This window comes from Urtica dioica, chromosome 4 (assembly GCF_054948205.1).
Source record: "Urtica dioica subsp. dioica isolate 48M chromosome 4, U.dioica_male_clone48M_v1_H2, whole genome shotgun sequence".
Lineage (NCBI taxonomy): Eukaryota > Viridiplantae > Streptophyta > Magnoliopsida > Rosales > Urticaceae > Urtica > Urtica dioica.
The window spans coordinates 20,021,091-20,032,582 of NC_142759.1; the positions used below are offsets into that span (position 1 = coordinate 20,021,091).

Consider the following 11,492-nt stretch of genomic DNA (forward strand, 5'->3'; position numbering starts at 1 on the left):
AGGAACCCAAACAAATTTGCGCTTAGTGAAATTCCCGACTAAAGAAAGAATCAGCTCAAAAGTAAGGCTACTAGGCCAATTCGGATAGTTTTGCCTTGCCTCGAGCCTTTCATAATTGCCTTATCATCTCCATTAATAATGATATGTCGAGCACTCTAAACTTGCATAAATTCATCGCCATAAGCACCCCAATACACTTAGCTTCAAAAACAGTATTGGCTTCTGCTCTGGAACACCACATCCATTTGACCACTACCTCGGAGTTGATAGCCACTACTCCCACGGTCGAATTCCTTCCGACAAAGCTCGTGCCTATGTTCACTTTGACCCACTATTCCTCATCTCTCTCCCATATTTCAACTATGCGCGCTCTTGAGCTACTCTGGCTTGTCCTTCTCGAATCTATTGCGTTCTAGATATCCTCTGCTTTCCCCCACATTCGCTCCATCACTAGCTCAGTCGAGCTCTAGAATGGCTACTTCACAGACCAGGAACTCGTCACTCTTTTAATGCAGCTTGACCTCTGTGTTAACCTCAATCACCCTTTAGATCAGAGCCTTGCCAGATTCCACATCCTCCATCTCCCATCTCCGACCAAACGCCCTCGCAAGCAAAAAAAAAACGGTCGCAAGATCACAATTGAAGAATAAGTGACTCATCGTCTCATTCGCATATCCGCACACACGACATTTGGTATCATTATTAGGGATACACACGGCTAACCTCGTGGCCACCGAAAGGCTAGCTCACGCAAACCGCCACATGAAGAGCCAATTTCTCTCATGAAGGGGAAGCTTCCAATTTTTGCGCTAGAGCTTCACTGATTTAACGAAGCTCCCATTCTCGGTCCTTATCCTGATTTGGCGATCTTTTTGGGGTTTCGGTAGGGTTCTGGTTCTGAGCACTTCTTCAGATATGTCCGCCCTACTCAGTGTGATACATGCTCTACATCCCAAGTCCTCGCGCGAGGTCTAAAACATTCCATCACTTTGGCTCTCTTCGAGACTCCCAGATACTCGTGCCACTAGACCGGTCCTCTGTCAAGCCAATTTTCCTCGACAATTTACAAATCTTCATCGCCAATAATCCCCCTCAAGTTGCCCTGAATAAGCTCCATTTTTTTTAATAATTTATTTCAACCCCGTGGACCAGGTGGACTTCTCATGAACCTTCAGAAAGCATGTTTCTCTACAGTACTTGGCTGCCATAAAATCTCAGGTTTGGTTATCCCCCCCCCCCCCCCGGCCCAAATCTTTGGGTCTACAGATCGAGCCCCACCCCACTAGCGTCATTTACCGATCCTCGGTGACTCTTCCGGTCCACAAAAATTGTCTCGTGAATTTTCAATAACGTTCCAAAAGGTTTTTGGTAGCCTAAACGAAGACATATCATAACAGGTATACCTTGAATCACCGATTTGATGAGCGTCGCACGGCCGGCCTTCTATATGGATTCCTCCATCTAACCTTAAAGCCTCTCATGAATCCTCTCCTTCAACGATTTAAAACTCGACGATCGAATTCTTTCAATGAAGAGAGGATTGCTAAGATAGCTAATATCTTCTTCACATCTCCTCATTCCCAACTCCCCTGAGACCTAATCACACGAAGCCTATCAAATATTTTCCGATGATGTCCTAATATTTCCTATGAAATACGCCTCGAAGGCCATTGGGACCGGAAACCTTAAGTTGATGAATACTCCAAACCGTGTGCTTCACTTCTTCCTCGGAAGGGGACTTCTGAAATATGCTCATTCTTCACGTCCCCCAAATAGGCTAAATGAGCCCTTCTAAACCCTCGGACCACTCCGGCTCTTCTGACAAGAAAAGATCTGTGTACTTTGATTAAAGAAAATCCCCAATCTTTGCTCTAGAGTCTAGCCAAACCCCAACGTCAGTTGTGAAGCCCTCAAATATAATTGTGTTTCCTTCTTGCAATGGTGTTCATTTCTTCTTCCTTATTTTTTTTTACCTCTTATTTATGAAGACCACCATCATTATCTAACAATTGTCGTACCTACAGTGTTGTTGCTTCATAAGACATTTATTTTTCTTTTTTAGTCGTGTCTTGTTGCTTGTTTAGCATTAGTTTGCAATTTTTTTTAATTGTTGGATGGTATTTTGATTGGAGATGACAAGTCGGTCATGTATAATTGCATGATGGACAGAATTTTACTTTGTAGGTAGAGTTTGACTATCCTGTTTTTCAATCAACCAACAATGATAATTCGGAAGAGTCGAGTATGTGCTCAAAGCATAATGTCTAATGTCTTTGATTTTAAGAAACTAACACATATTGATCTTCTTTTGGCGTAGTGATAAAGACACTCAATAATTGTAATCTCGAATTTCTTTTATCAATGTTCTAGTAGAAGATCTTCGCATTGATATATAGTAAATAAAAATATAGAATGACATATTAACTACGTTGGTAATAAGTTATAACTTAAAAAAAAAAAAGTTACAATATACAAGTGGTTATATAATAATAATAATAATAATAATGTCACCCCCCCTTTTCTTTCTGTTTCCGGGTTTTACTCTCTCCAGATATAAATCGTTATGTGACGCGACGGTTATGTTATACTTTATATCCCGAGAAAAAGATGAGTGACTTTTAACAAAAAAAGATTGATAGAAATGAAGATCCGGATAATCCATACAAATTGATAATAGTAATACTACCAATATATTCAGTCTTTTTGCACTAAAAAAAAATATTTAATAATTCAGGGTGTTGACAAAAGAGTTAACAGTGATGCCATCTTATATCGGAGCTAATTTTGTCATTGCAGACGTGGACCCCACTCTGTAATGTAGTCGACCAAAGCGTGTCCAAACTATTCAGCACGCTCACCTAACACGTGTTCTTTTTACTGGGAAAGCTCAACTAAAGCCACCACTAATTTATATGACAAAAACTATCCCAAACGATGACGTTTTGCAGTAAAAATAATACAATATCCTGAAAAAGTAATTTTATAGCAAATTTAGTCCTACTGAGATTTTTAACAGGCCAAACACGTTACAAATTTAATTCACTAATTTATAAGTTTTTTTTTTTTAAATATGATTAAAACTAAACTTACCATTTCATCAAATTGGAAATAACTAACAAAAAAAAAACTCAAAGTTTATTTAAGGTTTTAATTGAAGTTTCAGCTGTTTTGGGGTAATATTTAACTTTAATATGTTACATTTAAAAAAATATATTAGTATAGCAAAATTAATTATTCAACAAAATAAAAAATGTAAATGAGGAGCCACGTGACATAAATATTTATTAATAAAATAACAACTTATAGTCATTCTCTCCGCTAAATAAAACCATACTATAGATAAGGATGTTGTTTGATACACCATTAATGGCACATTCTGATTGAAATAATGCTATAGAAAGTATATTTATCTTAAAGTCTTTTCTTGTAGTAAGATGAGAAGATTTTTTTTTAAAAAGGCCCACAAATTTCAGCACGACAGCCATGAGCGTTCACGATCACGACCATCTTTGTTGTTTTTGGCACACAAAATAAAAGTCGTTGATAAATAAAAGTCAAATTGTAATGGAATCAAAGATAGTTGTACACGTTGAAAGCCTGTAAAGATGACTATATAAAAGCGTCACAGTGATATAATGGTTATGAAATTAACACGTCAAAGTCATAAGATTTATTAAAAAAAAAAGGACCATGTATAATTCATGTTTCGATTAGAAGAAAAAAAATGTCACTATTCTATTATAATTCACTGTGTGGCTTATAAGTTTTATTAAAAAAAAAAGTAAAGATAGATGATAATTGTTAATATGTATGCATATATAACAGTTGGATTGGATCTGATAGTATCTTGAGAATGTAATTGTCGATTACATAATATTATCTGTAAATAAATAAAAGGTGGGCAACACATTAGATTAAACCATATTATCAATATTTTCAAAATAGATCTCACATTTATGTAACTACTATATGAAAATGACAATGAATGATGCATACAGCTGGGCACAAAATATTATTACCACTAACCAACACTAAATATAATGCGCATTGACTTTTTTTACTCTTCAAATTTTTAATACCTAGTTGATTGTCACATATTTTTTTGTTTAAAGAGTAACGAGAGGCTTTTATTCAAAAAACAGCTATAATACCCACAAGTACAAAAGTACAAATATCAAACTTCTTTCAACTGATAAATGTAAGAAACTATAATAAAATTATAGCCTAATGTTTGACAATAATACACATTAAAATTTGAGCAATTACATTTCTCTTTCAAAAATACAAAAATTCAAAAGTCTAAATACCACATACTATGGAAAAGGTTGTACAAATATACGACCAAATCTTAAAAGAAAATTACGAATGATCGCTAATCCATATTTAGAACAAAAGATTCACAATTTAAATGCAAAGATGTACAACACTAAAATCTTAAACAAAACAATATGATTTTCAACCAAAAACAAAACGTTAACTCCTGAAATCGATAATCGAGAGATGAGAGTAGCTCTCAACTACGCATAGAGGAGAGACCTCATCAGAAATAAATTACATAGTCGAGATCGGTCGTATCAGTTCGAAACCAAATCACAATTGTAGAGAACATTTTCTACATCCAAAACACACCCGGAGCCATTGAGTATGAAACTATCAATTCACACCATTATATGCATACAAAATATTGGGAGGCGTCGATCTGAAAAAAGAAGAATTAGTAAGTATCTTTCAGCTACAACGAAAAAGAGGGGCCTCAAGACACATGAATAAAAGCAATAGCGGTCGAAAATCTTCCATCAAAATACGAAAATAAAAGAAAAAGGAAGGGTCTCCGACCCACCCACACGTAAAATAAAGAAAAATATCAGAATTCTCTCAGATTAAATTTGATAAGTAGCGATATCTAGAGATGAGGAGCCTTTTAATATTTATAAACATTATCATCTTCAAGGCTATGTAGCAATCCGACTTCATCTTAAAATGTTGATGATCACATTTTAAATGTTAAAACAGATATACAATTGTTTAGGTCTAACCACTTAAATATGGAAAATGAATTCACAAAAGAGTTTAATAAATAATAGTATACCAATATGTAAATTACAAATATTATAGTGAAATAAATCGATTATAAATTTTCATTAGAAGAGAGACCAAATAAGAAAACTCCATTTTTCTAACTAAATGGACATCTATTTGCTAATTATGGCGTGATTTGAAATCTCTAATTTATTTTCAATTTTCGATTACGTTTGCTTTACTTGTAGTGTAAAAGTCGACCAAAATGAAATCCATTAATAATAATAAAAAAAAGGAAATAAATCTGATGGTTCGTTATATAAATTTATAATTCCTTACTCTTTTCAGAAAATAAAATAAAATAAAATAAAATAAAATAAATTACCTCACCTAAAATCTCTCTCTAGAGTCTCCAAGTACGGTAGTAAAATATAACCCAAATAAACTCTCTCTATTCTAAAAAAAAAAAAAAATCTCTCTCTCTCTCTCTCTCTCTCTTGTTTGAGAAATATAATAGCGGAGAAAGATCGAGACTTCATACGAAGAAAGATCTGCGACTCTCATTCTCTTCGCTACACAGACACACGTATGTTTACACATTAATCGTCTATTACTGTTTGTGTTTTTGAAATTGACGTCTCTTTGATTTTTATCCTCATCCGTTTTTCTGGTACGATCTGTTCATCTTTTCGTTTGATTTTTCTGAGGTTTTGATATCTTATTGCCAATTGATCTGCTTCGATCTCGAATCTCGATTGTATATCATCGCAGACCTCGAATGTCTATAAGATTGATTGATTTATTTTTTGTTGTTTGTTTGCATGTTTCGAATTTCGGTATATGATCTTTTCAATTTCGTTTACTGTTCGTGTAATTGTTTTAAATATTGAGCATAATTCGCAGTTTAGCAATCCAGGATACGATTATACTGTTTATAATTGAATCTCAACCATTTAATATTTAGGTTGGACTCGAAATTACTGTCGTTTATTGCGTTTTAAGGATTTTGGCTGAAAGATCTGGTTCCTGAAATCTGAGAGTCATGGATTTGTTGTTTTATGAGCTAGAAATATTATTGCAGAAAAATGATATGATCGTTCTCGATCTCTTGTTGTTATCCATTACCAGGGTTGTGTTGTGAGACTTTTTTTCCGTTAGAAGCCATGGGTGTCGAGGTTGTTGGGTTCGAGACTGTCGAGGCACCGGTGGAGATCGTTGCCTCCTCCGTCAGAGACAATGTCACCGAGGAGAAGGAGAATGGGAAGGTCGATGAAGCATCACCGCCGAAGAAGTCTCACGAGCCCATCAAGTTCGGCTCTCACGTCGATGAGCCCGTTAAGAAAGAGGCGAACGGTGTAGCTTCTTCCGATGCAGCGAATTTCCCGAAAGACGCGGCCGACGAATGGCCCGCCCAGAAGCAGGTCCACAGCTTCTTTCTCGTGAGGTTCCGCCAGTACGATGATCCCAAGATCATGTCCAAGCTCGACCAGGCCGCTCTTGAAACTGAGAAGAGGAATCAAGCCCGGTTCAAGATCACCGAGCAGTTAAAGGCGAAAAGGGTGAGCTTTGTAAACAGTTTCAAGTGGCGCTATTCTGTGGATTTTTTTTCTTCTTCTTATTTTAACATGTTTTACAAAATTGAGAGATTGGAAGGGCTAGTGTTTTTACACTGTGGTTTTTCTTTTAGGCTGGTCGGCATGAGTTGACCTCCCAGCTTAGGACTCTGAACAGCGAAAACAAGCAAATCAGGTCGATCTTAGGTGAGAAAATCAAGGAGATTGAACCCATTCAGCAGGCTTTGGGAAAGCTTCGGAACGCAAACAATTCGACTCGGGGTGTTTGCTCCTCCGAGGAAGAGCTCAATAACATGGTACGATTATACGATTGTTGAAAGCCCTAATGTCTTTCAAATTGATCTTGATTGATTATTCCCTGATTTCTAATTTCGGAACGGTTGAATCAGATTCGCAGCTACGAGTACCGCATACAGCACGAGAGCATTCCGTTGTCCGAAGAGAAGCAAATTCTCCGAGAGATCAAGCAACTCGAGAGCACACGGCCTCAAGTCATTGCTAATGCTGCTGTGAGAGCTAAGATTCAGGAATCTATGGTTCACAAAGAATCCCTCCAAGACCAGGCCAAAGTAAGTGGTTAATTTTTTTTAATATTCTTTGAACATCTTGTTACGTATAACTCGAAGTGATGGTGATTTAAATTATGCGATCACCCAGGTTATAGGCGGTGATTTGGATGGAGTGAGAAAGGAGCAACAAGTGCTCAGGTCCAAGATTAAGCAGCTCGAAGATGAAGTGAATGTAATAGACAATGATATCTTGAAATTACAGGATGAGCTGGCAGCTGTTACCGAGAAGAGAGACAAAGCTCGCGACAATATTCACCAATTCAGAAGACAGCGTGAAGATGAGGTGTGTGTTCTTTTTCTCTCCTTGGAGACTCAATCTTCCGTGCTATCTAGATGTTTTTTTTTTTCTTTTTGGTCTCATTATTGTCTCTGTTTTTCTTTTTTTGCAGAACTCTTACTATTACCAGAGCCGTTCAATCTTGAACAAAGCCAGAGATCTCGCGAACAGGAAAGATGTACTGGCTCTTGAGCAGTTTGCCAATGCTGAGGTGAGTTTAAAACTACTGATTCTGCTCGAGTGAAGAGCTTCATAGTCGACATTTATACCCGGAAGCTCACAATGTTTGCTAATGTTTTTCAGGTGGAGCATTTTATGTCCCTCTGGAACGGTGACAAGTCGTTTAGAGACGATTACGAGAAAAGAATATTGTCTTCTTTGGACGCTCGGCAGTTGAGCAGAGATGGTCGGATGAGAAACCCGGACGAGAAGCCAATCGTTGTGGTCGAGCACCACGCACCGCCCGCCGTGATTGAAGCTCTTCCGAAACGAGCAAAGGAACAACCGAAACCCGCTCAAGCAGAGGCCGAAGCTTTGCCTGCCCAGAAGGCTCAAAAGGACGCCAATAACAAACCGAAAAACTCGAAACCCGAGACTGGTGTGAAGGAGGAAGAAACCGCTACGGAGCCCGAGAAGCTTCCGGTTCCGGTCGAAGCTCCGAAGATAGAAAAAGTTGATGCCGCGGCGCTGAAGGCGGCGAAAAGACAAGAGGAGATCGCCAAAGCCAAGATGGCCATGGAACGGAAGAAGAAGTTGGCCGAGAAGGCCGCGGCCAAAGCAGCCATAAGAGCTCAAAAGGAAGCCGAGAAGAAGATTAAGGAAATTATTACTCCCGTTTTTCAGTTTGTACTCGTTCTGGCCTCTTTTAGTAATAAGTTTGAAACTTTGTTGTTTTGTTTTTGCAGGAGCGCGAAAAGAAGCTGAAGAAGAAGACCGGAGTGTCCGCCGGAGATTCCAACACCGACGAGGGAGCGGAGGCGGATTCAGAGAGTGGGGTCGAGGCAGAGAAGGAGAGCGAGAGCGTGGAAGCTCCGGCGGTGGCGGCGGCTCCGGTGAAGGAGAGGGTGGCTAAGAGAGAGATGACAGGTGTCAGGTCGAGAGGCCGAGCCAGAGGCGGTCCCGATTCGATCGCGAAAGCCATTCTGAAGCGCAAGAAGGCCACTAACTATTGGCTGTGGGCTGCCCCGGCGGCTGCAATGTTGACCCTCGCCTTTGTAGCGATCGGGTATCAATACTTTCTCTGAATAAAAATGAAAGTCAACTCGAATGCGGAAGAGAGAGATATATGTGTGTTAGCACAGGAGAGAGAGAGAGGTTTAAGAAAGGGAAAAAAAAAATATGTGATAGTTGAATTTATAAGTTATTACTTGTTCTTTACGTCCTAAAATGGACTCAAAACTCATAATGCTGCTCTGCTTTTTATAGCTTTCGCTTAGTCAACTCCTCCAATATGTTATTTTTCACACCCATGTAGTAGAGAGTCAGACAGTTTTACATGTTTTTGGTTTTGTTTTAATGTAACTTTCGAATTTTGACTTCTGTCTAATTTTATGGATGATGTTTATTTGGATGGAAGTAGAGGTGGCCATATGGGATCCCGCGGGACCCCGTTTCCCGTATTATTGGTATCATGTGGGAAATGGGAAAAACCCATATTATAAAATATGGTATCGGGATTTTTGTCTCGGAACCATCCGGGAAATGGGACGGAACCGGGATCCCCGTTTAGTACCGTATTTTTTATATTGTATTTTTTTAATTGAAAATATATGAATTTTTATTTATTTTTAAATGTATTTATGATTAAAATAAAATAAAATAAATAAATATGGGAAATAGGGGAATCCCGGAACCGCGAAATATGTAACCGTGGAAAATGGTTCCGGGATTTCCCGGTATTATTTTTTACGGTCCCGGGAGTCCCATTTCCCGCAAAATATGGGACAGGACTAGGGGATCCCATTTCCCGGTTCCATTTGGCCAGCTTTAGATGGAAGGCCTAAACTTTGCAGGTTTTTATTTTTTATTTTTTTTCCTTGAGAGATCGGAGAACTATCATCATTTGCAATGATCACGCCGCTATAGAAATGCAGGGAAATGTCGAAATAAATTATAAATTTTTAATAATGAATTTTGTTTTAATTTCCCCTCCAATTCCGCACTGTATCACACCTACAATATTCGCTGGGATTAACAGTAAACAATATCAGTTGGTTTTAAATTTAAATTGATTTCCGTGGATTAACAGTAAACAATATCAGTTGGTTTTAAATTTAAATTTATTTCCGTGATTCCTTAAAATAAGCATGATTAAAGTTTCAGCGTGTACATTTTATTGGGCAGAGGCTACATATGTAGCCCAAACAGCTCATATTTTTAAATCAAAAAATTAGCAAAATAGTCAAATCAAACGGTATGATTTGCTATATAGCCAAGGTTTTGTAAATACTAAGTAAATAACCATTCGGATGACGTGGTCCAATAATATGTTTTTTCATATCCGAAATTTGTCCCTGTTTGCGTTTGAATTTCGAATTTTTATGAAATTTCGGATTATATAAATTCCCGGATTTTTTGAATTTAAATTCCTGATTTAAGTGTGAACAAGATTTAGTCTATTAATGATTCTCTTTATTTTAGGAGCTAAATTGGACGTTTGGACGTGGCAGTTGCTATTTACTTGTTTCCTATTATATATTATTTTCTTATATTTACTGCTTGTTTTATATTGTCTTGTTTTATTATTCAAATTTCTTGTTTTTAGCCCACATATATTTTCAAACGTTGTTATATTTCTATTCCACGCCATGTCTGGATTTTCTCTTACTGAATCAGGTGGTGTAACTTTTTAATTTTTTATTTCATTGTTGAGGTTCATCCCAGTTTATTAATGTATTTACGTATATTTACTTTGCTGTTATAATGCAGTAAATATGTAACAAACTTGAGGGTTTGACAATGTCTACAGTAAATATGCGTAAATAAGTACTTACAGGTAACAAAAAATAATAGTATTCAATATTTACTGCAGAAATTGGATATCGGTTGTGAGTTCATCGGTTTTAAATTTACAGTTATTACTCTCCTCGATTCTCGGAATCACGTTTCCCATTTTTTTTTAAAAAGTCAACAGCTGTGCATTAGAAGTGTATTATGGGCGGGAAATCATTTGGGCGTTTTTGTAAATTTAGAAGTGTATTAAATGATATCTGGCAATTTACTTAGTATTTACAAAACCTTGACTATTTGGCAATTTTAAAGGTTTGATTTGGTTATTTTGCTAAATTACCCTTTTTAAATTATAACTCAATTATTAACATATTTAGAAAAATAACCAATCTATTATAATAACATTCCAATATTCCAATAATACCATTAAAAGTTGTTATTATTAACTGTCAGAGTAAATAATGTTAATAGTAGCAAGAAAAATAGTAAATCTCATTACCCGTAACAAAAACAACATAAATCTTATTAACTGTAACAAGAACAACAGTAAATCTTATTAACTTTCATTTTCGGCGTTGGAATCCGAGTTTTCATCAAGTTTCAAACGACGAAATCTCAACCCTACCTTCAAAAAATCGGATATGTGCAGCCGCAGGACTCACTGATGTTCGAGATCGTTTTCGAAGGAGGATCGTCACGATTAATCGAATTAACCTTTACAGTAAATCTAATTAACTATCACAGTTATATGCAGAATTGAACTTGCGACCCTCGAACGGTCGGATCGAGGCAACCGCGAGACTCGCTGATGTTCAAAATCGTTTTCGAAAGAAGTTCGTCATAGTTAATCAGATTAACTGTGACAGTTAATCAGATTAACTGTGACAGTTAATCAGATTAACTGTGACAGTTAATCCGATTAACTGTAGAACGAAAAACCCTAAAATATGAAATCGCACCTCCACCGCCGCGTGCGCCGGCCCCGCCTCCGCCATGTTCGAGTTCGACACGCTATTTAACTCCGAATTCAGCGACCTGAGCGACAACCACGTCGAAATCAACCTCGGAACCGCCGGTGAGGAGAACCGATCCGAGCTTCTCCGG

At 37.4% G+C, this 11,492-nt stretch overlaps 1 protein-coding gene across 1 annotated transcript; it reads left to right on the forward strand.

Annotated features, from left to right (window-relative positions):
• The first annotated feature begins 5,427 nt into the window (after window positions 1-5,427).
• On the forward strand, window positions 5,428-9,009 carry LOC149401085 (proton pump-interactor 1-like). The gene is made up of 8 exons (XM_089611580.1): window positions 5,428-5,605; window positions 6,148-6,578; window positions 6,707-6,889; window positions 6,983-7,162; window positions 7,251-7,445; window positions 7,552-7,650; window positions 7,743-8,273; window positions 8,348-9,009. Exons 2-8 carry the CDS (start codon window positions 6,183-6,185, stop codon window positions 8,681-8,683), a joined length of 1,920 nt encoding a protein of 639 aa, XP_089467706.1. The 5' UTR covers window positions 5,428-5,605; window positions 6,148-6,182; the 3' UTR covers window positions 8,684-9,009.
• Window positions 9,010-11,492: the final 2,483 nt, after the last annotated feature.